Source organism: Osmerus mordax, chromosome 21 (genome assembly GCF_038355195.1).
Source record: "Osmerus mordax isolate fOsmMor3 chromosome 21, fOsmMor3.pri, whole genome shotgun sequence".
NCBI classification, from domain to species: Eukaryota; Metazoa; Chordata; class Actinopteri; order Osmeriformes; family Osmeridae; genus Osmerus; species Osmerus mordax.
In genome coordinates, this window is record NC_090070.1 from 7,474,365 (window position 1) to 7,501,413 (window position 27,049).

At 44.2% G+C, this 27,049-nt stretch overlaps 2 protein-coding genes across 2 annotated transcripts; one reads left to right on the forward strand and one right to left on the reverse strand.

The window, feature by feature from the left end:
• Nucleotides 1-1,471: 1,471 nt before the first annotated feature.
• Nucleotides 1,472-12,998, reverse strand: tmc5 (transmembrane channel like 5). Its single transcript, XM_067259632.1, has 20 exons — nt 12,928-12,998; nt 12,170-12,399; nt 11,509-11,586; nt 10,612-10,728; nt 10,301-10,403; nt 9,853-9,934; nt 8,791-9,051; nt 8,320-8,465; nt 7,863-8,007; nt 7,554-7,706; nt 6,850-7,010; nt 6,637-6,712; nt 6,449-6,546; nt 6,189-6,284; nt 6,021-6,096; nt 4,467-4,600; nt 3,779-3,952; nt 3,103-3,181; nt 2,602-2,691; nt 1,472-2,311 (listed from the first exon to the last, which is right to left on the reverse strand). Exons 1-20 carry the CDS (start codon nt 12,996-12,998, stop codon nt 1,772-1,774), a joined length of 2,910 nt encoding a protein of 969 aa, XP_067115733.1. The 3' UTR covers nt 1,472-1,771.
• A 1,486-nt stretch (nt 12,999-14,484) lies between these two features.
• Nucleotides 14,485-23,822, forward strand: LOC136965255 (transmembrane channel-like protein 7). The gene is made up of 16 exons (XM_067259331.1): nt 14,485-14,579; nt 15,022-15,286; nt 15,751-15,899; nt 16,323-16,478; nt 16,808-16,893; nt 17,135-17,280; nt 17,452-17,599; nt 18,704-18,880; nt 19,369-19,514; nt 19,952-20,066; nt 20,215-20,312; nt 20,755-20,938; nt 21,532-21,662; nt 21,854-22,009; nt 22,277-22,355; nt 22,847-23,822. The coding sequence occupies exons 1-16, from the start codon at nt 14,564-14,566 to the stop codon at nt 23,042-23,044; spliced, it is 2,250 nt and encodes a 749-aa protein (XP_067115432.1). The 5' UTR covers nt 14,485-14,563; the 3' UTR covers nt 23,045-23,822.
• The last annotated feature ends 3,227 nt before the right edge of the window (nt 23,823-27,049 follow it).

The following is a 27,049-nucleotide window of genomic DNA, read 5'->3' on the forward strand; positions in this document are numbered from 1 at the left end:
ACAGACTGAATTTCTTCAGGGATATTCCACATCGGCATCTCTGCCTTAATTGAAATGCGAAAAATCCACTGTCTTGGCTTTGGAATCTATAGGGAGTCGTCCAATCGGACCAGTGTTGACCAGCTCAGTTAATGCCATTAAAAGAGTCAGAGTGGCGAGTTAAATCAAATGTATTGTTGCAGATGATAGGGAAGGACTGAGAAAAAATATTTACAACAACAATATTTGTTATGAATCATCTCCCGGCATGCCCTCTGACCCATAAAAGCAGATTACACATCAAGGGTCTTATGTTCCATAATAGCCTTACTAAATTTGATGTTATATAATATTTGTGTGTGTGTGTGTGTGTTGATGGACTGACAATCTGCATTAAATCTCTATCTACAGTATGATCTATTGGAAAATATAACCTCAAGTGTTTGCTGTGCATAAAGTGTGCCTATATAGCCAACGTCATATTTACATCTATGCATTTAATATTTGTCTACAAAATGAAAAGCTCTTCAATGATTAAAGTGATACTTTCATTCAGTGAAATGCTATACAGTTCTGGTTACAGAGTAATAATTTTGCAGGGTTTTAGGGCCCTGGTATGAAATGTGTCTTCCACTTCCTCTTGCACGATGAACTGTACATAGAAACATTCCTGGTCACCACCGATACAAATAACTGCAGCTGCTTTTTTGCATCCACTGTATTTGACTTCTTTATGTAGTATCCATTTCTGCTTTGCACTGAGAACAATAAATGACTTTAAGTACATTTCCTTCTCCACCGATACAGTACAAAGTTGCAGTCATTTGACTTAGCCTGTGCCATTTGACCGGCAAATGGAATTGAGTTGATGAGGAATTAATTGTGCAGGTAAATGGTTTCACAGTAAGTTTGGTTGGAAGATGTTGACACACGAGAGTATCTTTTAAGATCTCATCCACTAAACCTGATGTAGCCATTTCTGGAAGCCTCTGTAGAGTAAGAAATCATCACAGCTCTCTGTTTGAACAGATTTAGTACCAGCATGTGCCGTCATAAAAAGTATGCACAACATTTACATTTAGTCATTTTTTTTATAAATCATAAATTGAATGTAACCTATATCAATGTACTATTAACTAATGAACTCAATGAACTATATACATTTTTTGTTTTTCTTGTTTGTTCACAGGGCTTTACAAGCATATGGCTGAGTAAGGCCAGAACCAGCATCGAGCACCCTGTCACACCTGACGGTGGATCTCACACTGGCCTGTAGAGGGTGCTGTGGGCCTGAACGACGTGGCGCACAATGTTTGAGGTGAGGAGCACGTCTGTCTGGTGTCGTCCAATCAAAATAGCCTGTGAACCTTTTGAACTGTGTTATTTACATATTGCAATTTATACATTTATACAGTGTATTGGACAGATAATAGGTTCAGCCACTGATTGGCTAAAAAGAGTCCGTACAATGCACTTTATTTCCATACCTCAACATTTTTCATTTAAAACATACATTTTTCAAAAGTTAGTTTTTGGTTTTTTTGATCATTTACATGTAGTCATTTAGCAGACTCTCTTATCCAAAGCGACTTACTTACTTAAAGTATCATTAGTTAGACGAGTTAACATTTTAAGTTCAAAGAACTAATAAACAATAGAGGTGGCCAGCACCCTCATTATGCTGGCTACTATGCGTCCTTTGCTTAAATTTCAAGTGTCCTTTTTCCCATCTTTCCATTTCCTGTTCTACTTCCTGTCCCCGTGGTTCACTACAGCCCATGCAGTGCTCAGCTCAGTATCCATCATCGTACTCATTCTGAGCCTGCTGACGAGCCAGCATGGCCTGTATAAGTGCACTTGATCCTAACGGAGCTGGGTTCTCCGGAGGAGCGGGGATCCGGAAGAAGTTATCTTCCTCCTCCTCTGCTTTCTGTCGAGCGCGCATGGCCTGTTCCACGGCACTGGACCTGGTGGACATGGGGTCCTGGGAAGAAACCTGCGCCCGGAAAGGATCATCTTCTTCTTCTGCCCTCTGCCTAGCTTGCATGACCTGGATCAGAGCACTAGGTTTGGAGTTTGCGTTGTGGCCTGGAAGCGGCGCCCTGTAATAATCGGCTACATCCTGTTCTTCGGCCTTCTGCCTGGTTAGCATGGCCTGCATCATGGCGCTGGATGTCGTGGACACCGAGATATCTGAGGGAATAAGCGCACCGTTGTAGCCTACTCTGTTTTCCTCCTCCTCCTCCAATCGTTGTCGGGCTAGCAGGGCCTGGAGCATGGCATTAGACGATGACTGTCCACCAGGGAACTGGTCATCTTGTTTTCTTTTGGACTGATGGAAAGAGAAGGGAGAGGAGATTGTACGTGCACGTTGACAGTTGGAGGTTATTTAGCACAATGAGCATAAGTTAAAGCAGTTGTTCTCAAACTGTCGGGTGCCAAGCGGGCCTGCAGGGGGATGGGGGGGCGGGGAAGACCAGTACATTGTTTTTAGAAAGAGGATCTTATTACAATGGGAGGGTGTGAGGTTTTTGAACTTTCAAAGTGAGGCCTGATTGATAAAGTTGGAGAAGAACTGAGTTAGAGAAGTGCACTGAAAGTCTATGCAGAACTACCACATACCTGTTTAGCCTTTTTCGGTTTTGGCTTATTTTGGTTTGATTTCTGAAGGGCCTGGAGTTTCTCTAACAGGAAAGTCTTGTCCTTTCCTTCCTGGTAAAAGACATGAGAGAAAAGTTTGAAAGAAATCAGAAAGCCATGGGCCTCAACGGGTAGATTGAGTACCATTTGGGCTAGGGCTAGGACCGTGACTTCATGCAATTTCTTGCATGTCTTCCCCCTCTCTCTCTCTCAATACTTTTCTGTCTCTCTCCAAACTGTCTCTATCAATATACATGAACCCCCCAAAATGTCTCAATGCCATTAGTCTACAATACATGTAAACCTTTCTGCGAAACCACATTGTACAAATTCACAAAAGCATTGTTCGAGCAAGAGAAACAGTTTGAGATTGTTAAACTAAACACCAGTCAAACAAAGAAAATTCTTTTTTCAAAAGAATTCTGGCATTACTCAACTATTCGAGACAGAGACTTAAAAAATGGCAGTCGTTACATAACTCACATTAACAATCTGCTGCTTGAGGAGAACAATGAGCAGTTTGCGTCCCTTTGTGATCTGCCAGAGGATGTATATGAAAACTCTGCAGACAAAGACAGAGAGAGAAGGAGACAGGGACAAAGAGAGAGAGAGAGAGAGAGAGAGAGAGAGAGAAAGAGAGAGAGAGAGAGAGAGAGAGAGAGAGAGAGAGAGAGAGAAGGAAGTCAGTCCACTTGCTGGAAGGTAAGGTACACCTGCTCACCACATCCCAGACAATAACATACTTGCTGGACTAGATAACATGTTGTGAAATTCAAAAAGAAACCAAGGGTGAATAAAATGTAATAACGCCAGCATGACAGCATACAAGTTTAGTTTTTTATGGTACAAGAAACAATCAACAGTGTGTCCTAGGGCTTATCGTCCTGATATAATACGGTAAATGACTGATTAACTCATATTTGACTGATTTATAGTCAACTGACCTTACAGTTTAGCTATGCTTAATCAATGATCCTCTCAACCTCTGGGCTTTGCTTTCTTCCTCCATGATGTTTTGACATGACTTATTTTTTCTTATGCGACAACAGACCCAGAAAAAACTTGAGGCCACACTGTTAATAAAAAAGGCCTTGTCTGTAAATGCAACCAGGAAGCTGATGTGTCTGGAGTGTGAACCACCTTGAAGGCCCTAACTCACATGATGATGAGAGCAACCAGGAAGTAGAAGACCTCGCTCCTGACGACGTTCTCGTAGATCCACACAAACCACTGAGAACCAGGGACGTCCTGCTCGCTCACCATCCAATTGGACACGGCGTCAAAGGTTCTGTTGAGGCCCCGGAATGGACCGCAATGCTTCGACGGAGGCAGACTGGAAAGAGTCGTAGGGGTTTTATTTTTATTGATTCTATGTTGGGCGTGATCATGCTTTTTTTTGGATAGCGACAGCGATTTGAGGTAGACGGGAAGGCAGGGAGAGAGGAGGAGGGGAAAACATGCAACAAAGGGCTTCCCCGGGCCGAAGCGAACCGAGGCTGCCGCGGTAAGGCTGTGCCACATGCGGCGCATGCTCTGTCCCCAGTCAGCAATACCTGTAGCAGATACACGCATTCTAAGGAGCCGCGTAGACATAAACGTAGGGCACGTTCTCACTTCGGAAAACTTCATAGCTCAATACTATCGTTTGACTCATTCGACCTTGTTTAATTATATTATCTAGAGTTTTAATCGGGAAATTCAGCTCGGTTAATGAATGCCAAGTTGGGTAGGAGAATTTCAGAGTCTTTGTATGAAATATGAATGACTCTACATTAGTATCCTATTTCCATCACCGCCCCCCCCCCCACACACACACACACACACACACCACCACCCCTTCCCCCTACCTCCAGACGGTGTAGGCCAACATGGAGATAGCTCCCAGGAAGGAGGGGAAGAAGAGCAGGGCGATGAAGATGGTCTGCATCTGGGCCGCCCGGCCGGACCTCCGAGGGGGCTGACAGTTCTGGGTCAGGCTCACCTAGACATCCCAATGGAAAGAGAGAAGATATAAGATATGTATCCTCCTCTCTCTTACAGAGAAAAGGAGAGAGAGAGAGAGAGAGAGAGAGAGAGAGAGAGAGAGAGAGAGAGAGAGAGAAGGTGAGGCATAGAAAGTATGCTATGGACAGTGTTGTGAACGTGTATACGTAAAACGCCGATGGACAAGTCATAAATGATAACGGGGCACCTAAGGGGTCTATAAGCATACTGTAGCTACAGCTTGTGTCAGTTTCATTCCAATGTCATCTTAAATGTGCTTTTGGGAAGTAATGGAATCCATTTGACGCTGCATAACTGCAAGAGCTGTAGTATTACCAGGAAAGTGTACCTTTCAGCCTGCCATGGAAAAATATGAACATATCTCAGGAGCTTTGAATGGGCTCATGCCCACGGCATGGCCATTCAACAGAGTCATAAAACATTCAGCATTGCCCATCACATGTGGGTAACACGAGTCCATGAGACAAGAGGAGGGCCGTGTAGGCCTCGGCATTGTGATCTACGGCGGTGTACCATCGCAGGATTCACCTTACACTTTAGAGCAATCCGAGTCCGACACGCCGCTGAACTCATCCTCACCAAGGATTGTTTGTATGAGGTGGCTCATTCCTAAATGACACCTTTTTGTAGATGACTGATTCAGGAATTATTTCTGATAACGTGATAGCTCCCTGAATTTCCTGTCAGCTATATCTCGGTGTGACTGGGTAGAAAACATTTTGAGAAAGTGTCCAGCTTTTCTCTTGCAAGTGTGTGTCTGCTCATAGTTCCTCGACAATAATGTTTCTCTATTTTGTCTATATTGATACTATAATTGGCTATTTGTCCAGTACCTTGACATTTGCAGAAACATATTTTGTTTTAATCATGTCTTACAATTCACACTTGTTCTTATTTTCAAGTATAAAAAAATCTAACTGAGATGGGACCTTGAGAAAGACTTTGTTATTATTTTAATCCACCATGTACTTTTTAAGACCACCGCTTTCCTGCACTGCGTTCTAAAGTATCCGTCTCCATGATGCATTATTCAAACTTGATTTGGGACACACTGGAACCTAAGACTCACAAACCATTTCAAGCGATTTCTAATGTTTCGGGGTTATTTGTTTAAGTTAACTGGCAACACTTCAATCAAGGTTACATAAACTAACATAACAACACCTAGAGTGAAAACATTCTAGGTTTGTAGGAATTGTTATGTGATTAAATTAACCTATAGTCAGCGGTATAGGTTGTTACTAAAGTGTAAGAAGACAGATTGTGTCTCCCACACAATCTGCAATTGAACACTGTATAAACTATCTGCACAATCTGACCTGAAATATATGTTGAATTCTGTACTACATGACATGACACCATGCACACACACACACACACAATGCCGACAGCCCTACCTTCTTCAGGTAGAACAGGATGAAGAATTTGATGATCTGAATCACAGGCAGGAGTGGAGAGAAATAGATCCCAATCCTGCCAAAATGAGACAGGCCAGGTACATTGTCCCATCATCTGACTTCAAAATTCTCCATCTCAGGTGTTTAGAATTTGGTGGTTATATTTACCACGCCAATGTCTGTGCGTAGATGAGGTCTAGAACATTCCTAGCAACATCAAACTCTGGAACCCCCAAGTTGGGCAGGCATTTGGTCCCAATGACGCTGTGAAAAAAGTCTCCTAGTTATATGAGTGATGCTTTCCATTATTGACATTCATCTTACGTATAGTTTAACTTTTGTTTTGTACAATGTTGAATGTATTATTTTCATTATACATTCTCACAGTACGACAAGCGAGTTGAAGATTTGTTAGAAATGTTCCTCACTTTCTGAGAAACTCTCCAAAGAAGGAGCCCAACATCAGGAAGAGGAAGTCAACAATGACCAACCGGTACAAGTTCTGCCCAACAATAGACTCCCAGCACTGTGATAGGGAATAAATATGGGTTAAAATAGCCAATTGGTGTGGGTTACAACCATATAGGATGGAACTGATTGGTCTGAAAGTACTCACAGGGAATTTATTGGCCACATCATTCATCCAGTAGTAGCAGAGTATTCCCAAGATAGACATTTTCAGAATGATATTCCTAGATTTGGAAAATAATACAGATTGACCATGTGACTGTACAATGGGAATGTAGTTGGGAGTATAAACAGTGATGTAAAGTTAACTTTTTTATTTTCCCTTATAGTCTCTCTCTCTCTCATATATCTGGGCTCCTACCTGACTATGATAGCATAGATCTGCATGCGCGGGTGGGAGTAGTGCTCGAACTTGTTGAACAGCGAGTAGAAGAGAGGGATGACCAGGTTGATGAGGGACACGACGAACGGGAGGAGGAGAGTGGCGGCCTCGTCCACCAGAAAGTTGGTATCCGACATTTGCTGTAAAGAAGCAGACAAACACAATCAATCAACTGCTTCGAGGCAATACACTTAAGAGGAACATGAGTGAAACATGTCCAGAAACGCATATTGACACACACATAAACATGGTTACATCTTTATTCAGGAATGAAGCAAGGCCAGAGGCAGCACACACCTTGTACAGCCTTCAGTGTGACACCATTAAAGATTATACAACAGCCCTTATTGTAAGCGAGGCGGATTTATCTAACATAAAGGAGGCCATTAGAATGACAACAAGCTCTTGTGACATTTACAACTTTAATTTGACCTCTGGGAATCGTACTAGGAACTTCCTCTGGGTTACTTAACCAGGAAGAGGTTGGGTGTTCAGATATACAGTATCAAAGGCTAGTAAATGACAATGGAATGGACTTGTTCCATCAGATGAAGGTTGATCATTGACCTTTATGTACTTCCCCCCAGAAATGTCATGTAGTTAAAGCATGATTCTATACAGTTTCATCAAGGTTAATAACATATTTTGTTACTTTTCTGTGCTTTGGTCTTTAGTCTGCGTACCTTAGTGTCAAACTGACACAGGAAGTAGATGGCGGCGCCACAGCCCAGTGCCAGGACCGTGGAGAACAGCCAGGCGGTCAAGTGGACCCCCAGGTGTTTGAGCCTCTCAGACATGGGCAGGTAGGCCACATGAGCATTCTCCGACAGAGACTCCTGGAGGGGAGAGAAGGTAAACAGTTCAGCGACACGGAAAAAACGAGGTTGTCCGACGAGCTGAAAGGGTCAACAGAGACGGACAGGCACAGACTGACCCCTCATCTGAAAGGGTTTGGCGTTCACTTGCGGCGTGCCAAGCACAGGGACAGGCACCTTGAGTTGGATGCGGAGGTTGTTCTTGCGCTGTCTGACCGCTCTCTCGTTGGTCACGTTGAAGTCCCAGGTACAGAGGAGTGTCCAGGCACCGCCGGATGTCGGGTCAGCCAGGACGTAGTTCCTTTTGAATGAACTGGCCATGCTAGAGAGAAAGACAGACACACACACAGACAGACACACACAAAAACAGAGATGCAGACATACAGACAGACAGACAGACAGAGACAGACCAACAGCCAGACAAAAACCGAGAGAGAGAGAGAGAGAGAGAGAGAGAGAGAGAGAGAGAGAGAGAGATGGTCACCAACAGATTGTACTGAATAGTTTGATATAGTACTCATCAGGACGTACAGAATTTCGAGTTACCATACTCAGACAACGTGTAACTGGTTGGGTTATTGTCCCTCTTCATGACAATCGATTGCATAGTATAAGTTGTTAGAGCCCTACTGACCTGTATATCAGGGCACCTCCACACAAGACCATGTAGGCTGCTATGGTGAAGAAGTAGGCCAACTGCATGTTGTATTCTGTAGGAGCTGACCCCGTGGGCTTATCACTGTATGCACCATAGTACATTACGGTGTAATTGAAGTAACCCTGTGGAATCACAATTTAAAAGGCATTTTTTGACACCTCATTCACTAGTCAAATCAAATTTGAAATAGAGGGTGTCTTTGCTTTTGGCTGCCGTCCTGCCATGCTAGTTTGGGCTGTCTGACCCCCCCCCCCCCCCCCCCCCCCTCCCCAACAAATATTACAACACACGTTGTAATATTTACCATTCATGTAATACAATGTAATACTGATTACAAGGAGCAAAGCTAACCAATTTAGCTAAGCTAACTTAGCATGTATAAATGAATACAATTGTATTCAAACTAGGAATGGAAAAGGATGAAAGTGCAACGTAAACCGAACCCACCGCTCCGGTCAGCAACTCCAGGCCTCGGAAGTTCGTCTCCACGGGGAAGCTGGCTGTGGCGTTATGCACCAGCTGAGGGATGGTGATGAAGCCAAAGTTGACCAGGAAGGAGAATAAATTGAGCATGAGCAGCCACTTGAGGAACAGGAAGTAGGAGAGGACGCCAGTCCCGAACTTGCCGCCAATCTCCTTGAACGTCCCTTGCCAGATCTTCAAGGCCTGCCGGGCTGAGGTCATGTGAATGCCGCACCTGCGGAAGGACTGGGGGGTGGAGGAGCTGGTCTTTGAACAGAGCCGAAACTAAGACACAAGCCTGAGTTTATCACACAGACCATGTAATGGACAGCCTTGGAGGTGTGCTTGATTTTCCTTTCAGCTAGCATGATGGGACAGATGCATTTGTGTTCTCGCACTGCGTATGATAAATCAGGCACACCCAAGAATTTGACAGTATTTGTAAATAGTTATTGACAGAGGCCTGCTACTTTGGAATTCCGCTAACAATGACTGAAAGCTGTCAAATTAAAATCAGACATAGATCAAACAGTTGGGGAACGCTTGATTTGGATCACATGGGTCCATGAACGAACAGTGAACCTCAGTCCAATCAAGTGCACCTCTATTCAACCACGCTATGATTCACACCATACTTGACCCAGATCTGATAACATCAACAGACAGAAAGTGGAGATGGTTCATAGAGCGCAATAACAACCTAATGATGTGGCAGGTCTAATTAGACTGGAGCCAGAGGTATAAATGTCACAGGTGTCGCTTGTTAGTTTGGCGCCACCTCACAAGGCTCGATCTCAGGCCCTCTTCTGACGATGATGTTTATTTGTTTTATTAGTCATTAGTAGCCACCATGAAAAGCTATTCATTTGATAGCATGGATAATTGGTACTTCTGCTCAACCAAAAGATCATCCAAGAGTCAGTGACCTGACCAGGAAAAGATTTCGTATTATGACACCTGGTTTTATGCCATAGGCCACTAGGCTTGATTCTGAATCACTACATATTGATTTGGTTCTTTATCAGCAACACTGACTGTGTGACTCACCAACGACATGTTCTCTGTGCATTCTGCAAAGCAGGTGAACTGGCGAGCACGCTCCGAGGACTTGAAGGCCAGAACCTGGCTCCTAATGAGATAGGGAAGAATAGATTAAATAATAGTGTTTGGCAACGTCATGAGCTGCCTTTATCTCTCCATGAAAATATACAACCTGCCAAAGCAGCCCAAGTCTGTAGGGTAGCTGTGAAACTTTGGACTCCAAAGGTATTTTTATTAGCAGGGTTTATGAACGAGGGAGTGTGTGCGTGCATGTCTGCCCCCCCCCCCCCCACACACACACACACACACAAACACACACACCAAACCATGACACAACCGTGAGCCTTGACACAAACCTATCCTTGTGCAAACAGAACACCTACTTCCCGACTAATGTGACATCTGCGCCGAGCCGAACCGAAGGAGTAACCCCGCCCCCTCGTCAAACACCCACCTGATGTGCTTCTTGTCCTCGAAGCTCATGGGGAGGCCTCGGATGGCACGTATTCTGTCGCGAGTGGACAGGGCAACAAGTTCTTTCACCAGGTCCTGCTCCTCTGTGGAGATAAGGACAGTACGAAAGACATCAGGAAAGACGTTATCTATGATGGAAGTCCGGTAGGTCAGTCTGAAGAAGCTCCGCTTGATATGAAAACACTGGATGACTGAGAGATGACAAAGGCATTTGTTTCCTACACAGGACACCTACCAATCTTTCCTGGTCAGCAAGAACAGAAAGCAAATTGAATCTCTCCCCTGTCTTACCGTTCTCCATCTCAGTTCTGATGGCGTGCTCTGTGAAGCCCAGATTACTCATGGCAGCCTCTCCACCAGGGAATAGACTCATCCTCCTCATTCCCCTCCAACGCATTGTCATATTACCTGAAACCACATGAAAAGCAAATCAGTATATTACCTGAAAAAAAGACATATTGCATTGATATACAGTGTCAACCGAAAACATAAATGTGTCAGTGAAATTACCTCTGGTAAATTAACTCATGGAGATTGGTAAGAATGGTCATGCTACTATTTAACTATGTCTCATCTTAAGTGGATGGCAAATAAGCTTTGACAACTACTGTACATTCACTTTAGACTAACTAGGTTATTCAATACTCAAGGAAATGGGTCTTATCACATACAACAAAGGTAGATACCTGATGCTAATATTTACACCAATAAAGGAGTTACCAAAGGTTTCTGTTTACAAGGTTTCTCAATACAAGTCAATCAACTACCAAACTCTTAAAATTCAATCAATTATCAAGGGGTTAATTTTTAAAGATTTCATGACAGATTATACATTAACATTTACAGTTGTCTTTAATTCTAGACTGGCTCCTTTTAAGGAAATGAGAATTCCATTACAATTTCCCTAAATAATTTTCTGACAGCATGGAATTTTCTGACTGCATGGTCACTGAATAGTTTACTTATTTATAACAGCAACACCATGAAAAAACTGTTGTGACAGTCAAATGTTTAGGGTTTATGAGCTTTCTCTGTTTGCATACATATCATAACAACAGTGTGATGGACGCTAACTTCAGTAACAGTGCATCTTTAATGTTTCCTGAGCTTAAAAAAACGGTGACAACTCTGAAAAGAAACGAACCCCTTGAGCGTTTGTAAATGTTTTGAAAGTTCTTTAAACGGTACCTGTGAATGCAGGTAGCTGTCGTACGGGAGGGGAAGGATCATACTGAGCCGCAGGTTCTATCTGGAACGTACTGTGGTCTAAAGAAACAAGACAGAGAACTGGAGGGATTAGGAACACGCTGTCACATAGCAACACACAACAACAGAAGGCTCCTCAGAATCAGAATCAGAATGGGATTTATTCGCCGTGAAAGTTTGCACAGACAAGGAAATTGCTTTGGCAGGAAGGTGCATACAATAAACATATAGGAACCTCAAATTTAAATATGTGGACCATCTATACTAATCTGTACATAAACTAGCAGTACTAAGTGGAATTAGAATTAAATAAAATATACAATAAAATACAATAAAATAAAGTGAGTTACACACGCAGTGTGCTTCTAAACCACAATGGACCATCGATGACATAAATACTAGTATGCAGATCTGAAATCTGCATACTGCATATCTTTAAATCCGTTTTTTCATGCGTCACCGGTGGGATATGATGGGATTCCCGCCTTCTGCGTGGAATCCCATCCAAATGAAATCCACCCCCTCTCAACAACTGAAACAACATGTGGGCTTTCGGAGGCATAGACAACAATACTCATTACATAGTTGTGGATCCCAGCCACCTCCTCTAATGAGCAGATGAGAGGTCAGGCTCTCCACTTACTGAGCTCATGCTGCAGCCACTTGGGGCTCTCGGGCCGAGGCGAAAGGAGACCCATGGGGATGCTGTCCCTGCCCCTCCAGCTGCCCTCCTGCCAGCCCCCCCAGGGCACCTTCTCCAGGGCGTCGTCGTAGCCCGCCGGGCGGCCCTCTGGCTGCTGCCAGCCTCTCTGCCCGCCCGTGTCGGCCTCTCGGGCGTAGGGATTACTGTGCTGGTGTTTGCTCCTGGAGGGGCTGCAGATAGGAAGAGAGTTGAGAGAGAGGGGAGGGGAGGGGAGAGAGGACAGTTGACAAACACATGTTGCTGGTTGATATATTTATATATACTTATATATAAGTATTCAAGTATCATAGTCAGAAAGATTATTATTGAAAGCTTGTTGACCCACACCCACCCTGGCAGTCATGTCCCACAAACGGAACAGTACATTATTAGCATTAGTCACATACTTTATCTTTCATGTAGCTCTGATTGTTTCTGTATGTATTTTAGAGGAGCTATTATTGGAAGCCAGGCTATAAATCACACCTTCAAGATGTTGCCATCACCCCAACCTTGACAAACAGTAACTTCAAATGACCTTGCCCCCCACCCCATCCACACTCAAACCCACCCTGGTTTCTATTGACAGCAAGATGCATTTACTTTCATGAACTGAGTGGTGACTCCCATACAAAATGCAAATGTATGTGTCCAAGATAGGGGAGGTAAAATGATCAAAGATAAAATAGACACAAAGTCACAACATAAAAGTGTCAAACCTCCTGTCGACCTCCAGTGTTTCGCTGTCATGGTAGGCAGGGTTGAAATGTCCCCCGTTGTAGTGTGACATGAGATCCTCGATCTTGGACTTCTCTTCCTCCTCTTACTCAACAGAGGCTTTCCCCCTCTTTTATGCTCCTTCTTCAGTCTCTCGTTCCTTCGCTAGTGCGCCGCAGTCTTGGATGTCCACCTATTCTTGGTAAACACGCCTGGTAGTCATCAAACATCTCCCATTACAAAGAAAGCAAACTAGTTGTCGTGTTCAATGATGCAGTTCTGGTATAGAATAAAGATCCTATACCTAGGCTAACATTAAGACTTTCATGGTAAGGTCTTGATTACATCGACAAATAATGGTATTCAGCACACCACTTATAATAAAACTGCATTTTACTCCATGTACATTCAAACAGCTATAACCCAAGGGAAACCTGTAATTTAACTCTTTTCCTATGCCTCCGTGTAATTCATTATTAATGAATACTGCGGATAAGGTTTCTGACAGACAATTTGTGGTTCCTCGGTGGCAGAAGTAGGAGTATCAGTACAGGAAAGACAAATCTGAATAGCAAAAGAACAATCTGGAGAAAAAAATCTGAGTGGATGTTCAAACATTGCTGTCCTAACAAGTCAAAATGGATCACAGTGCTATCAGTAAATGAAGCTCCATTGAAATAATGTTACTCAAATACTATACTATTCAATTTCCATGAAGTGATATAAAGTATACACACTTCACCATAATAATTAAAGTGTGTCATAATAATAAGTCACCATAATAATTAACCATGATAAAAGTTATGTACAAACTAGCTTTTCAACTTACATAGATTCGATTGTCTTCTTCAAGTTAAATAAATGCAAGCTAATCCAAAATTATTCCAGTGTTACAGTATTAAAGTGCTGCCTGGTGGGGACAAGAGAATGAGAGTGATACCTGTGGACAGCAGTGGTGTACACGGAACTGTGGTCTAAATTCATAAAGTTGAAAGTTCACTGGCTTTGAATAAATCATGAAAATCCCAAGGCTCTTTGCTCTAAAGACAAACATTATAAGGACTCCCATGAGTTGAAACCTAATTGGAATATATACTTAATATGTTGCCAGGAAATGATAAACCTTTAGATTAATACATAGTGAAAGCTGAATAATGTCCACTTTTCACTGGGAATGCAAACATTACCTATTCAAGCAACTATAATGATTAACCTTAAACAGGGTTCTCATGGTCTGTATGAAGCACAGATTAAACCAGATGATTTTACCCATACCAATGCTTTTACTGATACTAAATAGCCTACTCCTCAAAAAGGTTTTTATTGAATCATGATTAATACAGTTTGTGTTTTGTCGATATAGGTTAAACAATAATGCATTTCGCAAAAACTAAACTGATCAATTAACATTAGTTACAACGTCAATAATGCCGTTTTATATCAACATAACGTGCATTTGTTATGTACAGTTAGTAAATAATCTTTTATTTTGCCTATTTATTTTTAGTTAAGTCCCCCTGGATTTCAGGAAGTGGATGTAGGCATTGTTTTCCTACTCCATAGTAAACGGGAGCTGTCAGGCTAGCAAAGTTGGACAATTCTTTGATGGTCGCTAAACGTTCGTGAAGAAGACTAAAAATGGAGATAGACTCAGGTAAACTATGCCAACTACATTTTTCTGACTTTTAACAATATAGACAGCTGCTGTTCTTGCCCTCATTGGTGGTAGCTAAAGTTAGCTAGGCAAACTAAAGTAGTTAGCTAGCGTTACAGAACTGTAGCCAGCTAGCTTATAACTGCGGTCTGACTGCAGCTTATCTATTACATTCTTTCTGGCTATTATTCTAACAACAAACATGTTTTCAGACACCTTTTCATGTCATGCTTGTTAGCAAACAACATATGAATACATTTGTTATATTTGGCCTTTGGACGATCACTTTGATGTTATTTCAACTTAAATGTAATTGAATAATGAATAATGCCCATTCATACTCAATTAACTCTACCAATGCAGGTATTTTTCTGGACAATTGAGTCCTATTTTAGCCAACCACAACCACCAACAGTTCTCCACCATGTCTATTTAATAACAGTGTTCTACACGGACCGAACTGGACCAGTCAGCAACCCTTTGCTAGACCAGCTGCCGAGCTACCAGTCTCTGCTGTACCGCAGGAAGCCGTCACATTCGAGCAGTACAAAGCGCAGGAGCAGCACCAGAAACAGGCTGGGTTCGACCAACAGTGGGAGATGGGGGACGACCACCGTGGACAGAGCGGCGGAGAAACAGAAAAGCCAGACCGTTGAAAGAGCTGTCAGAGAACTGCCGAAGCCTATGGGAGAGAGACGCAGAGACATGTGAGCAGGCGATACACCCCCCCCCCCCTCCAGACACATTAAGCCTAGATAAGCACCATAGGTAGAACCGAAACACACTTACAATCAAGAGTCTTCATTGACATTGTTTTTAGTCATGCTTAGAAAAATGGGTGTAAACCAAGCCCCTCTGTATCCTATCTGTTAGTCACAAACCTGTGGCATCATGTACAGTACAAACTCATTTTACTGCTCTATTAGGATGTGAAACTCACATACAAGTCACATAAAATGAACTTTTTGCTGAATCTTACATCTAATCACGTATTTGCCAGACACAGATTATACCTGGTCTTTGATTTATAAACAAGGAAACTTTGATCTTATGAGTCGCGACTGATCAATATCAAGAATGTGCCCGACAAACTGAACTGTATTGCGTTCATTGACTTCATGAGCGCAATGGACTAACCGATGCTCCCTGCCGACGGTGCCCACCCCCCCAGGGACCAGCGTCTGGAGCAGGCCAGGGAGCTGAGCAGCTGGAGGCAGTGGAGACAGAGCGCCAGACGAACCCTGCGGAGGCTGGGGGAGGGCGCCCGCGACTGGCTCCACTCCCTGGAGCTCTGGAGGGGGGACATCCACCTCATTGAGGGTGAGGTCGGGGGGAGAGGGTGGGTCGGGATGGGGTGGGGGGTAGCTAGCGGTGAGAGGTTTATTTTTAATGACAACGTGAGTCTCGCTAGCAAGGGTTAGCGGTTTGACAGTTACGCTTTGACTGTAACACTTCTAAGGAACTTGTGGTGTGTGTTGGTGTGCATGGAAAGCTAAATATTAAACCAGTGTTTTCCCTATTTGGGAAAAGTTGGCAACCTTGTTACCCATTGTTTATACCTTACAGGCCTTGATGAATCAATTTATTTGTTATACCTAATTTACTGAAGGTTTGTAGGTAACTGTTTGGATAAATATTGGCCGTGCTTATCTGCAAAAGCCGCACACCGGTTCAACAACAGTTTTGATGTTCTCTCTCTCTCCCTCTCTCTCTTCCCTCTTTCTCTCTCCACCCCTCCCTCAGGGATGTTCGGTACAGGGATCCTGTCCTACTTCTCCTTCCTGCGCTACCTGGTCCTGCTGAACTTCGTCATCTTCCTCCTCATGTTCAGCTTCGTCATGCTGCCCATCATCATCGCCCCCCATGCCTCAGGGAACGCCACCTATAACCAGGCGGACGGTAACACAAACTAGCTTCGGAACCAGTTCATACCGGTATAATTCAGCACGTGCCAGTTTATACCAGTAGAAATGCGCAAAAAAACCTGTCTCTTACTTCTCACAGTCCAAGAGAACGGATACAGTAGGAGCATGGACATAAATGTCATCACATCAGACCCTCAATGTTATCCGAGGAGTCATTTTGCATTGTAGTCTTAAAAAAAAATATATAATCCAATTAGCCCGCAGATAAGCTATAAACGGAGTGCTTCCACCATTTCCAATGAGCACAACAGACCAGCCTGTGCTGAACTGACCCACGGGGTGGTATGTGGCTGTGCTCCACAGGCAGCGTGTGCAGTGTCTACCCCAGCAGCTCGCGTCGAGGCCTGGTGGTCTTTCACCAACACATCACTGACTTACTCTCCGGAGGGGTATGTCGCCCGTTCTCCCCGGACGTTCTGCCTTCATGAGTGTTTACTGCTGATATAAAACTCTTATTTTGAAAGCAGAGACATAACGTTATGTATACTGTGTTCTGAATACAGAGTTTTATGGATGTGAGGTATCTTTAAAGTGTGGGATGATGGGAAACCGAAAAGATAATGATGATGGGAAATTGAGTTTTTTTTTATGGACCGGTAGTAAGTGAGTTCTCTGGACTGTGACACACAGGGTTTTCTGGAGCAGACCTACCTGTTCTATGGCTACTACCAGGTGGATGCCATCTACTTCCCTGGGTTCAGATACAACCTTCCTCTAGCCTACCTGCTGGTCACCATAGCCTACCTCTTCCTCAGTCTCATATGGATCGTGAAAAGGTACCGTCACCAGCATCTACAAAAGTGCTGTTCTTTGGGGCTGAATAAGTCGAATTTCAGCCAAGGTTATACTGCTACTAATTAATGCACAGTTACAAATCAACAGTCAATTCAGATATCATAATTATTGATATTGATACATTGTACATTTAAATGATTTGTTTCTCCCAGATCTGCCACGGGGTTCAAGCGTAACCTGGTGCAGGACGAGGACCGCTTCCAGAGCTTCTGCAACAAGATCTTTGCCGGCTGGGACTTCTGCATCACCAACGAGAACGCGGCCAGGCTGAAGCGGAGCAGCCTGCTGTACGAGCTCAAGGTGAGGCGAAGGGGGCCTCAAGGTGAGGCGAAGGGGGCCTCAAGGTGAGGCGAAGGGGGCCTCAAGGTGAGGCGAAGGGGACCTCAAGGGGAGGCGAGGGGGCCTCAAGGTGAGGCGAAGGGGACCTCAAGGTGAGGCGAAGGGGGCCTCAAGGTGAGGCGAAGGGGGCCTCAAGGTGAGGCGAAGGGGACCTCAAGGTGAGGCGAAGGGGGCCTCAAGGTGAGGCGAAGGGGGCCTCAAGGTGAGACGAGGGGGCCTCAAGGTGAGGCGAAGGGGGCCTCAAGGTGAGGCGAGGGGGCCTCAAGGTGAGGCGAGGGGGCCTCAAGGTGAGGCGAGGGGGCCTCAAGGTGAGGCGAAGGGGCCTCAAGGTGAGGCAAAGGGAGCTCAAGGTGAGGCGAAGGGGGCCTCAAGGTGAGGCGAGGGGGCCTCAAGGTGAGGCGAAGGGGCCTCAAGGTGAGGCAAAGGGAGCTCAAGGTGAGGCGAGGGGGCCTAAAGGTGAGGCAAAGGGAGCTCAAGGTGAGGCGAAGGGGCCTAAAGGTGAGGCAAAGGGAGCTCAAGGTGAGGCGAAGGGGCCTCAAGGTGAGGCAAAGGGAGCTCAAGGTGAGGCGAGGGGGCCTAAAGGTGAGGCAAAGGGAGCTCAAGGTGAGGCGAAGGGGCCTAAAGGTGAGGCAAAGGGAGCTCAAGGTGAGGCGAAGGGGCCTCAAGGTGAGGCAAAGTGAGCTCAAGGTGAGGCGAGGGGGCCTAAAGGTGAGGCAAAGGGAGCTCAAGGTGAGGCGAAGGGGCCGCTGTCGACGGGAGAGAGAGTCTGTTTGGGACTGCAGGTGTTTGCTTTCACTGCACGGAGGGATGGCTTCTATCCCAAGTGAGAATGCGAGTTTCAACAAGTTTGCTTTGCCCGTGCCTGCTAAATATGTCGTGCAAGCAGCCCCGGCGATGCCTCTTCTTATTCAGTGCTCGCGTATTTTGTGCTTTCTTATCGTTTTTTCCCCCCAAGCTTTTTTGAAGGTCGACATTACATTAAATGATGTCAAGCTCGCACATCTGACCACAGCTGGTCACCATAACGATACCATTTTCAATTTTCTTCACGTCACTCTTTGCCAGACTGACCTGGAGGAGGAGCGGATCAAGCAGAAGATCGCCGACCGCACGCGAGGGCAGCGGTGCAGGATCTACCTGATCCGACTGATCCTCAACCTGTTTGTGGTGGCTGTCCTGGCCGCCTGTTTCTACAGCATCTACAGGGCCACCATCTTCTCCCAGACAGTCCAGGTCACCAAGGTCGGTAGATCATCCATCCTGGGGAAAGTGTTGGAGAATGCTAGGCACTGGTTGTTGGGTTTTACAAAACAATACGATGGTAAGAATGGGAATTCTTACCATTGAATGTTAGCAGAATGTTTACAGATGGTTGCGGAGTTCAGAGTGTTCTCTATTGCTTGTCATCAGTTATTGTAAACTGAAGCTTTTTTTGTGAAACGTTTTTCAACATTTTCTGAAAATACAGAGTAACTGAAGAAAAACAAAACACTGAAAAACAGTTGTAAGTTCGGTTAAAAACCGAATATATTCTATAACTACTATATATTGAGTGGTTCCCAAACGTTATTTTAGTTTCTGATTTTGTTAATCTAAATGGCCTAGTTTATTTCATAAAGAGGTAACATACTACTGTACAGTTTTACACCCTATTACAGTAGTAACTTTGCTCTGCACAAAGTCCATCCCAGTGACGTATGCAAGCTTTGGTTTTCCGTGGCGTCCGCCAGGTGAACTTCCTGCTGGACCTGATCTACGAGTACCTTCCGTCCATTGTCATCACCATGGCCAACTTCATCACCCCCCTCCTCTTCTCCTTCATCATCAACTACGAGGACTACTCCCCTGCCTTTGAGATCCGCTTCACCCTCATGAGGTACACATTTACATTTACATTTAGTCATTTAGCAGACGCTCTTATCCAGAGCGACTTACAGTAAGTACAGGGACATTCTCCCCGAGGCAAGTAGGGTGAAGTGCCTTGCCCAAGGACACAACGTCATTTGGCACGGCCGGGAATCGAACCAGCGACCTTCTGGTTACTAGCCCGATTCTCTAACCGCTCAGCCACCTGACTCCCTACACGCCGCGTAAAGATGGGCGAACATCTTGAGGTGTTTCGGATTCACCTCGGAGTTTGCGCCCAGTAGGATCGTTTGTTGCGCTAAATCGAGTCACTTGAACGTGTACCAGGTCAGTTAAACTTCTCCCTCTATTTCTCTCATTGCTTCCTCCCTCCCTCTCTCTCTTTCTCTCTTCCTCTCCTCTGTCTGTCCGTGTTCTCTCTCCCCCCCCCCCCCCCCCCCCCCCCAGGTGTGTGTTCATGCGTCTGGCCAGTATTGGGGTGCTGCTGTTCTCTCTCTGGTCTCAGATCACCACCTGTAAGGAGCAGCCCTGCGTGTGTGGCTACAACCACGTCCTCTACTCTGTGAGTACAGCCCTCAGGTGTTTATTCCTCTCCTGTAAATGATCTAGCAAACGAGCGTACTGTATGGTTACTGGTTTGTGTCAGGGTTTGCTTAAGTTGAATTCATTGTAATGTATTGGATTCTGTGCTTGCCTGTCGTCCTGCACAGTGCTGGGAGACACGCGTGGGCCAGGAAATGTACAAGCTCACGATCTTCGACTTCATCATTATCGCCGCCGTGACTCTCTTCGTGGAGTTCCCCCGGAAGTACGTGTGTTTCACACCATTGAATGTTAGTCAGTCACGGTAGAAGCAGTGTATCTTGGATACAGCTTTGTAAAGAGCAGTGTCGTACACACACAGTCCACAGTAAAGGAAATCCTTCTTCCGTAACCTGTCCGACCACCATGCATTTACCACTGCCACTTCAACAGACTGTACAGAGAACCAAAATCCAGCATAACTGTTTTATTTCTAATCTGTCTCCCTCCCTTGTCCTTCCTATCTGTTTCCTTATCAACCTTACCCCCCCCCCCCCCCCAATTGACCTCTATCTGTATCCCCATCGAACCTAACCCTCCCTCAATTGACCTCCACCTATCTGTAAACCCCATCCACCTAACCCTCACCCCCCCCAATTGACCTCCCCCTATCTGTTTCCCCACCAACCTAACCCCCCCCCCCCCACCCCCATCCCTCCCTCCCACAGGCTGATGGTGAACTACTGTGACTGCGGCCTGGCCAAGTGGTGGGGCCAGCAGGAGTTCGCCATCCCCCAGAACGTGCTGGAGATCGTCTACGGCCAGACCATCTGCTGGATCGGCGCCTTCTACTGCCCCCTGCTGCCCGCCATCTGCATCATCAAGTACTTCATCATCTTCTACATCAAGAAGGTAAAATCGAGCATTCACAGCTGCCAGGTAGAATGAAGGGTTTCTATTTCAAGCCTGGGGAAAGAGTTGAACGCCACCAGTTTGTGGGGAGGAATTGAAGCTTGCCTCAGTTTTCCCATATTGTGTGTCTTTATCTCATTTACTGTATAGAATACCAGGGTGTTTGCTAGCTATTCACCTCTGAACCTTAGCTATTCAAGTTCCCTATCAAAGATGGTCTAAAATGGTGATATTGTCTTGTCTTAAACCTCAGGGGTATATATTCTATATTTATGTTTACAAACAGTAGGACAGTTCCCATTGAGTACTGTGCAAAAAATCTTCGGCACCCAAGACATTAATATTGTCTTGAATATTTCTATTTGTCTCTTCTGTATTTGTGCGGCAGTATAAAAGTGCAACGTCAAGAACATTTTAGTTTTAGTCTTTGACATTTTTCCTTCAAGCATTTTTGTATTTGTGCCTAACACTTTTGCCCAGTACTGCATATTGTAGCCTGGGGCATGTGAAGTGACTGAAGAGGCACGTTCACATCAACCAACATATTGTGTTACTCACGCCTGCTGCTCCCTGTGTGGCTGCAACTCCTCCAGGTGTCCCTGGTGAACAACTGTCGTCCAGCCACCCGGCCATTCAGGGCCTCCAGCTCCAACTTCTTCTTCCTGGCCGTGCTTCTGATTGGCTTAGCCCTGGCCTGCGTCCCCGTCGCCGTCAGCATCGCCCAGTGAGTACACGGCCATAGCTGCAATGTCACCACAGCCTGTGTGTTCACCGCTCGAAACGAGATGCCGTTTAAAGGGGCGTGCCCCCGAAACTTCGAGTCATGATACCAGAGCTCAAACACATACCCCCGCAGCAACAAAGCTAACGGAGCTAGCGTAGCTAACGGAGCTAACGTCTCCTCCGCCCCCTCAGGATCAGCTGCTCGCAGGCGTGCGGTCCCTTTGTTAACTACACCACCTCCTGGGAGGCCCTCCCCCGCACCGTGGCCCAGCTGCGCCCCGAGGCTCGCTCCGTCCTCCTGGCGCTCTCCTCCGAGGCCTCCGCCGTGTCCCTCTTCGTCATCACGTGGTACGTTTGAAAAAGATAGCCTAGCCTAGCCTGTGTGTTTTTTTTATTAATTTTTTTATGTGGGGAGTGCAGGTCTATTATACAGTAAGGAGTACAGTTGTTACTCCTTTTTATATGTCGGGTTAGGGTTACCTAACTAACTAACTAACCCTAATATTATGTTACACTGTATGTTGTGCTCCATTGGTCACACTGAGTTGTTACTAGCGATCCCTGCGTGTCGCGTTAGTGTGTTTTTATCATTAATTCCTGTCTGTGTCTCTCCAGCCTGGCCATGTTTTATTTTATCGCGTTAGCCGGCGCCCACAAGAGAGTCATTAACCAGTTGAGAGAGCAGCTGGAAATGGTGAGTACACCTTAGAAACTTTGCAGTTTTGGTGCTTCTGAGAAGGCTTCAAAGACTAATTTTAGTGTTTGTTTTTTTTCTTCACATTGCATATTTTTGTCTACGACTTGATATTGCCGGTTATATAATTTGGGATAGGTGGAAGTAAGGAGCCTCTTTCACTTCTTACTTTGACCCGTTACTGTGTTGTACAATCACACAAATGAGCTCTGCTTGAGGAGTCCCAGCACTGTAAGATCACATTATGTGATTAGAAACCAAGCTTATATGTCTCCAGCATCACATCTAGTACAGTACAACAGTTTTTTGTTTCACAAAAATGTTATTCCTCAAATACAAAGATTTATTGACCGTTGAATCGTATTTACTGTAAAGCCATTCACTTGACAATTATACCAGTGACATTTAATGGACAACTGGACTCTCCCTGTGGGACTGTTATGTCCAGGAGTTTAAGAGAGAGGGTTAACGTGTGTTTCTCTGTTCTCCAGGAGGGTCGAGACAAGCGTTTCCTCATCCAGAAGTTGTGTCAAGCCCAGAGGGCCCAGACCCGTTCTCAATCCCGGCCTCGCGCCCAGTCCCACCCAGACAGGCACAGCCCCAACTACCAACTACCATCCCCCACCTACCCCTACAACTCTGGTCTGTTCCTGGTCCAACCTCCCCCTGACTCTTCCACCCACGTATAAACCACAGAATAAGAGTGAGCGCTGTAGAGCTCTAATAGATTTGAATGGATGCTAAAAGTTCTGAAACCACAGAATTATTGTTTGAGATCTTAATATTTGGAAAGGACTGCCTTTTATCCAAAGTAGATTTGAGCATGTTCAATCTTTTAACTACAATATTGGGACCAATGATTTGAACATGAAGCTCAAAAAAACTGCTGCTATCCTATTTTAGGGTGCATAGCTCCACTGTAGCTACTATAAGAATGGCCTGCTATTTTGTAAGAACATGAGAATCCATTCCATCACTTTTTCCTTCCAAGAAGGACTTTTATTATGAAAACCACTACAAAACTTTGAATTAAGTTAAATAAATATTCCATGCCAAATCTGGCCCATGTTTTCTAAGCTTGAATGCCCATGAACAAAATGTCCACATATCAATTGTAATTATTTTTACAATGACTTTGTTGCTATGTTTATGAACTATTGAACATATTTTAGCTCTTGTCATGATTCCTTATTGTTTTTTCAAAATGGTGTGCTATTGAATTGGTATATATATTGTATACGTGCCTTGCCCCGAGTTTCCACTACTAAGTTGAAAATACTAGCCTAATGGTTTACTCTTACTGCCTGCACCAAGGCTATGGTGAGCGCTTTACCTCAAGTATTATATCCTCTGTGTTGTTGTGTTTTGGTGTACTGTTACAGTTAGAATGGTCTGTACTTTTACCATTCTGGGAATATGTTGGTTTGATACCTTAACCTTGAATTCTTGATCTAAAATAAATAAGTAAATAAATCAGTGTATCTGGATTCCACCATATGCCACTGTGTTATCAGCAATAAATTGAATCTACTTAGAGAGAGAGAGACAGAGAGACAGAGAGAGAGAGACAGAGAGAGAGAGAGAGAGAGAGAGCTCCCTCTACAGCTGACTGGAAGGAAACACATCATTAGAGGCTGACACAGGTTTTCTATAACATAATCTCCAAGTCTGCCCGCAAGGATGCTCTGCAGCAGAAAAGCACAGATGACCCAGGCTGGCAGGCACATGTTCTGTTTCTTCATGTCTCTCTGATAGATGTCTGTTTCTCCCCAGAGAGAATGCCACTTTTATAGCATTTTGGAATTCCAAAGGAAGTTCGGTAATACTTTTGAATAATGGTCCATTGTTAATGAGTAGCTTGGCAGGAAGTAATAGGTAGAACTACATTAACACCAAACTTTATATGGAAACCAAGATTAACTAAGCAGGAAGTAATAGCAAATTTAGTACAAAGGTACTAAGATTCACTTTTGAGACATGTTACTTTTGTGATTAGTAATTAATTGGTTATTCTTTCTTAATTGGTCATAGTTCACAAGTAGTTCTCAATGAGGATATATGTATTTAGTAATAATCAAATACCTACCAAGGAACTATCTTTGTACTAAATTTGCTATTACTTACTGCTTATTAATCTTGGTTCCATATTAAGTTTGGTGTTAATGTAGTAGGCCTACTACCTATTACTTCCTGCATAGCTACTCGTTAACAACGGACCATTATTCTAAAGTGTACGAAAGTTCCTTGGAAATGATATACTGAAAAACAAATAGCATTACTGTTTCCTGATTGATTGTAAGAGATAGTGAAAGAAAGTGTGACTGCGTGTATGTGTGTGTGTATGTATAAGAAAGTGTGTGTGTGTGTGTGCTGACTGCTGAGTAAGGGATAATTACGGTGGCCCTGAAGTGCAAATCACACCCACTAATATGAGTGCATCCCCCAAATGAAACCCCCCCCCCAAATACCAATAAACTCCCCCCAAATAGGATGACGTGCTCACCTCCCCCAAATAGGAAACGACATTACATTAACTCAAACACATTACATTAACTCAAAACGGAAAGGGATGGTACTACACTTCGTCGCTGATTGGATGCAGTAGGCAAACTAACAAGAAATAAGAAATTGATCGACAGAAGTACAAAATGCAATAGCCTGACAGAGTTACCGTGCACCAAGACATTTGTTTGGCTATCGAAGAATGTAGCAAATAGTAGGCTACTTATGCAAAAGTATAAATTGCGTGTTAAACGTAAAAATCGATAGCCAAACAACTATCCTGGTCCACGTAACTCTGTCATTGTGGCATTTCGTTCTTCTGTCGTGGACTATTAGTTTTTTATTCTGAAAAGTCCTGCTTCCTTCAACTGCGCTTTTAGCGTGCGCATAGGCTACTTATTTTAATATTGTGAAACGTTAACAGCATATCTAAGATTATTTCATAGGAATGACCCTGATTAAAATAAAGAGTCGTGTCATGACTCTGAATTGTTAACACAAATGTTTCTTCTTTCCTTCCAACCAAAACGATCAAGTTCATGATAATGACAGAGGTACGTGCACCAGCATGGTTGTTTGGCTATCGATGTTTACGTTTAACACGCAATTTATGCTTTTGCATAAGTAGCCTACTATTTGCTACATGCTTCGATACCCAAATAAATGTCCTGGGGGGTATTCGTCGTAGCTCGCTAAGCGGTTTAGCGAGCTAATTTTCAGGCTAAGATAAAAAAACGCCCCTCTTTTTGGTTCGTGGAAGCAACTTTCGATAAATCACCATAGTAACATCAATTAGCACTAACCTGCTCCAGAGCAGGCTAACGTAAGTGTAGCTGGATAAGCTTGCCACACCCCCGGAAAATAACATGGCAGCTCCCTTTTTGAGAGACCCAGTTGACCAAGGAGCTATATTTTAGTTCGATTAGCTTTCCATACCAATAGAGTTCTTCGCGATTGCCAAGATCCTTTATTTCATACGGATGAGTTCTTGTTTGAGCGATATCGATTCAGCCGACTATTTGCAAGACCTTCTCGGGCCGTGCATTGCAAATATCACACGCCGCAGCAAGCTTTATGCTTTATTATGAGCTTATGCTGCTATATGTGAATATGTAACGCTATGTTTTACAAAATGTCTTGTCTTATCTGTTGTGCCTGTGCTTTTTATATGTTTCACTGTGGGAGAGTGGGAAACGTTATATCGAGTCCTTTTTATGTCTTGACATGTGAAGAAATTGACAATAAAGCTACTTGAAACTTTAACTGTGCTTCAGACTGCATAGCCTTGAGATTTTTTGCGTCAGGTAGGCTATAGGCTACATTTTTATACAGTATAGGCGATGCAGAAAACATTGGCAAAGCCGCAGCATGCGTTGCTGTAAGAAAAGTGTACTTGGCGCTTAACCAGCTGATGAATCAATTCATCATATTCCCTGGCCATGTCCCAGTCAATGAAATCAAAGAGGGATTTACACATAGGCCTACATGCACATATATAGTAGGCCTACATGATATAAGCGCAGTATATCCTCATAATTGTCTATGAATTCGTATCAATTAGATACTCTTTGGCCTTGTTTTTATCTAGCCTACTTATTCTGAAAGAGTTGAGATCATTATTTTCGCTAGCAAGATCTCATTCGATTATTAATTTCCATTAAGCCTATACCAGCAGGCACATTTAAAGAAATGTGATCTGATTGATTGGGGTAATGAGGCACTTAAGATGAGTCTATACATTTCCCCAAGACTTTCGCATTTAGCTTATTGGCAATTTTTTGCCAAGCTGCTTGTCTTGCTCTGGCAGCGGTGGCGGTGTTTGACTTAGCCATGATAATATATGCTTATTGTCTTATAGAGACTCATTATAATAGTTTGCTCGGATGGCGAGAATAGCCTATCACCGCTCTCTCTTTCGTATTTTCCGCCATCATACCGTTAGAAAATCAAGGTTTTGGTGATCGACCTTTCCTGCCTTTTGAAGTAGGACGTGCACTTGCAATTTCCCTGATAAGTTTAGCCTGATTGAAATTAACCGCATGATTTGGATGCGGATCAGCCGTTGACGAACCGATATTTGCTATTCTCACTCATCTCGCTAATGTTAACGGGCTAAAGGGACAATTGATTAACTTAGCTTCAACCCTTACGACGAACGGGGCCCTGGTGCACGTAACTCTGTCATTGTCATG

What these genes read in the sequence shown, in the direction of transcription:
- tmc5 (XM_067259632.1), bottom strand. Translation starts at nt 12,998, where the DNA reads ATGTCACACTACAACGGGGGACATTTCAACCCTGCCTACCATGACAGC. An exon ending in GTGGCTGCAGCATGAGCTCA is followed by an intron (nt 11,587 to 12,169) that starts GTAAGTGGAGAG and finishes TTGTTTCTTTAG; the next exon opens with ACCACAGTACGTTCCAGATA. An exon ending in AACCGAAAAAGGCTAAACAG is followed by an intron (nt 2,312 to 2,601) that starts GTATGTGGTAGT and finishes TCTTTCCATCAG; the next exon opens with TCCAAAAGAAAACAAGATGA.
- LOC136965255 (XM_067259331.1), top strand. An exon ending in AGACAGTCCAGGTCACCAAG is followed by an intron (nt 18,881 to 19,368) that starts GTCGGTAGATCA and finishes GGCGTCCGCCAG; the next exon opens with GTGAACTTCCTGCTGGACCT. An exon ending in TGAGAGAGCAGCTGGAAATG is followed by an intron (nt 22,356 to 22,846) that starts GTGAGTACACCT and finishes TCTGTTCTCCAG; the next exon opens with GAGGGTCGAGACAAGCGTTT.